Raw genomic sequence first — 3,834 nt, forward strand, 5'->3', positions numbered from 1 at the left:
GGCGGCAGCAGGGGAAAGCATGATCTGCCTGTCTTAGCCTCCAGAGTACCAGCTGCCAGTTTCCTCATGACTTCTTAGCTCTATAAGGCTGTATACATTAAATAGTTTCCCACTTAAACGACCCTGATGTAAAAGTGAAAAGATAATTTTACTTGAAAATTCCTGAAAGGTGCTGTTTATTATGTGCCAACTATAACTCAGGAAAGCTGTTTCTAAAGGATTCCTTTTCTGTACTTTATAATTCTTGGAATGCCTGAAAAACTATATTATGTTTTTCTCCTCCTCCTCCTGCTGCTCCTCTTTCTCCTGCTGCTCCTCCTCCTCTCGCTCCTCCTCCTCTCCTTCCTCTTCCTCATTCACATTTTGTTAAAGCAATAACAGCCCTGCCCTGCAACTAGAACAAGATACGAGACAACAAAGGAGGGGACTGGAGCGGCGGCTTGGTACTGGAGAGCAGGAACTTCTCTCCAGAGGATCAGAATTTAGTCTGCAGCACCCATATCGGATGCTCACAATTGCCTGTAACCCAGCTCCGGGGCATCTGACGTTCTTCTCGACCTCCTGGGACACATAGTTCACGTACAAACACTCATGTGCACATACTTCCACACAGATACACACGTATGAACACAGCTAAGAATAAAGCTTTTAGAATTGAAAACAGCATTAATTCGTTCTGCTTTAACATTTAAAAATTAGGTGATAGGACAATGATTTGTTTAATAATTTCTATTAGTTTGTGTAAACATTACTTATTTTTTTTTCTTCTGCTAATTTATTTATTCACTTTACGTCCCAATTGCAGTCCCTCCTCCCAGTCCCACCCTCACATGGCCCCTCTCCCAATCCCCCTCCCCTTTATCTCTGAGAAGTGGGAGGCACCCGCTGGGTACCAGCTCACCCTGGCACCTCAGGTCGCTTGCAACAAAGACTAGGCACCTCTTCTCCCTCCGAGGCCAGACAAGGCAGACCAGCTGGGGAAACAGGATCCACAGGCCTGTTTAAACCTTACTTTAAATGCAACATTTTAAGGTATCAGGAATTGTTTCTACACTTAGCCAAACCTGCATGTATTCTATGTACCAAATAACATAAATCCTGCATTATTTAAAATTTTATGACATGTACTGCTATGTTAACACACCTGTTAGACAACAATGAACACTGCTGATACTGTTAATGCTATTGGTTCGTTGATCCAAAAAGGTAGGTGAAAATTAATACAAAGAATACACAGCCTATTTTTTCCTTTTTGTTTTGTTTTCTAAGACAGGGTTTCTCTGTGTACCCTAGCAGTCCTGGAACTAGCTCTGTAGACCAGGCTGGCCTCTTCTGCCTCCTGAGTGCTGGGATTAAAGGCGTTCACCACCACCACCTGCCTGAAGTTTGTATTTTATGACCTAATTCATGGAGTTTTCGGTGGAGCTGGAATTCTTCCTCTGAGTTTGGTCCTCGGTTGACGTTTTGCACTCTTCTTCATACACTATAATCTCATTTTTAACTCCTGGTTCCCATTTCTTTAGTATGCACACGCATGTACAGAATATTGTGAGTACAGGGTCCTCCCAGGGCTCCCAGCTTCAGTTGCTTCATCTACATGCAATTTAAGGATGACTTTCAGCAACGAAATGTTGAAGCATTTTGAAGAATTTTAAAATTTCTTCTACAATCTTAGTGTCACAGTGCAACCAGTACAAATTGTACCAGTATATTTGGGAATAACTCTTTATTAGCATAAATGTCAAATATAGGAGCAGAAGTCCTAGGTTCAGTTTTGAATATTCCCAATTTCTTGCCCCCACAGTCAATATGTTTTATTTGCGAGAGTCAGTTTGAAGCATTTTAACTTTATGCTCTGTATTTTTGTGTAAATAAAAGTAAACTCAAATCAAAGGTAATGTAATTACAAAGAAATGAAGTCTGGTAGTTAATTTAGAGTAAAAGTGCTCAAAATATTAAAACAAAGCACCATGCTACACAGATTGATTTGAGTTATAATTTTGCAAGCAATAGAATTAACTTAGTGAAATATTAACTGTATAAGCATATTAAAATGTTTCATATGATCCCAGGGGAAATAATAATCAATACTGGAGCTCTTTTAGTAGCAGTTTAGGCTTAATACAGAAACAGTGATTTTTCATACATTACAGAATTAATAACTGTTACTGAATATTTCAGATAATAGAAACATTCATTTATATTGTTTATCAATTCTCTCAGTTTATCTGGTTATTGATCTTAAGTACTGATTTACAGATGTCTTTTGGTATGTTCTATTATTATGGGGTATATGACAGTTTTATTTTTGAAAATTTTTTAACTGTAACCAGCTTTATTAAAGATACTTTTCATAAACAATCATGGTATTTCAGGCAGGACATGGGCAGACAGTCAACAATATACAAGAACTTCCAAATTCCCTTCTTGTATAGACTACCAAAATCAGAAATCCACCATAAAACCCAATGAAGTCTTCATTCAATGCTTTGAAAGGGGAAGTAGCTTAGAGTGAGGGTTGACATTTCACATTAAGGAGGTTGTTTAACAACTTTCCACAAGCCGACCCTGACTGTCAGGAACTGAACATGGCAGAATCATGAAGATCCACAATCTTTTATAAACGGAACCAGTGCTCTTCTGAGAACACTCGAAGTCACTGCAAAGTCCACATCGCCCAATAGACTAGAAGACCAATTTTGGGGGTGAGGCTCCAACAGGTCTCTGGTTTTAAGGGAATTAAGTCTATGTTGATGGTACAGGGAGGGAACAGGATATAGACATGAATTTAGAGTTTCCCCAGACCACAAGGCCTTTTTTTGCCTTGGTGGCCACCTATGCAAGACCACGATGTCTCTCCTGGAAGCCAAGAGGAACCTTCTGAAATTATCAGGGAAAGAGGTTTTCTGTCCTCAATTCAGCTTGGGTGATACTTTGTTGGTGACACATGATCCTTCTCCCCGCAACAATGAAGTGTTCCGTGTGCTAACAATATGGTGTTTTTTTTTTTTTTAAGTAAAACAAAATTCTGCATTTTTATAAAACTTGATAAAAAAATAGTATTTCAAACTGTACAGTCACCAGAAGTACACAGTTATCAAAAATGCACACACGTCACTTGGCATCTCCAGCGCTTTCAGCTTCCTGTGCCTGGTCTGTGTCGGCATCTCCACTTTCTGCAGGATTATTCGCATCCTTACTGGCATCCGCTTTCCCCTTCTTCCCCTTGGGTACCTTCTTTGCAGGGGCCTTTCTAGGCTTGGGCTCTGGCTTCGGAGGAGCAGGTTTAGCAGACAACCTTGCAGATCTTCTCTGTGGCTCGTCCTTCACCTTGGCTTTGTTTCCTTTAGCATTCCCTTCAGCCTTTCTTTTGGGCATGGCGGCGGCAGGGGACATCGGCGCTGAGCACGGGTTTACAGCGGCGCGCTGGTTTATAGCGGCGCGTGGGTTTCGTCTGGGGGTCGTCCTCACTGCTCCTACACACTGATCCTGAAAATTTCTTTGGAGTTATGAAAAAGAAAAAGGAAAACTCTTGCAACAATAGGTAATTTATCATTTTTATCAATGTCTGAAGGGATTTCCAGGAAACATAAAGATACATTTATACTAACAGATATTATATTGCATAGGAACACAGATGGGACCAAACTCAGAGATTTCTTGGTAAATTGTCTCCTAAGAGGTAAAACACTGACAAAATACGTATTTATTTGATATATAATTTCCACAAATGAGTTTATAAGTAATAAAATGCACATTGGCTCTGTGAATAACATTGCTATCTTTTCTCCAACTCAGCTGTACAACTTCATATTTCAATAGCATGTAATGTGT

General features: G+C 39.9%; 1 protein-coding gene across 1 annotated transcript; it reads right to left on the reverse strand.

Moving 5' to 3' along the window:
* Window positions 1-3,099: 3,099 nt before the first annotated feature.
* On the reverse strand, window positions 3,100-3,427 carry Hmgn2l2 (high mobility group nucleosomal binding domain 2 like 2). The gene has a single exon (XM_039103298.2). The coding sequence runs from the start codon at window positions 3,394-3,396 to the stop codon at window positions 3,115-3,117; it is 282 nt and encodes a 93-aa protein (XP_038959226.1). The 5' UTR covers window positions 3,397-3,427; the 3' UTR covers window positions 3,100-3,114.
* Window positions 3,428-3,834: the final 407 nt, after the last annotated feature.

The sequence above is a fragment of the Rattus norvegicus genome, chromosome 2, assembly GCF_036323735.1.
Source record: "Rattus norvegicus strain BN/NHsdMcwi chromosome 2, GRCr8, whole genome shotgun sequence".
Taxonomy (NCBI): Eukaryota; Metazoa; Chordata; class Mammalia; order Rodentia; family Muridae; genus Rattus; species Rattus norvegicus.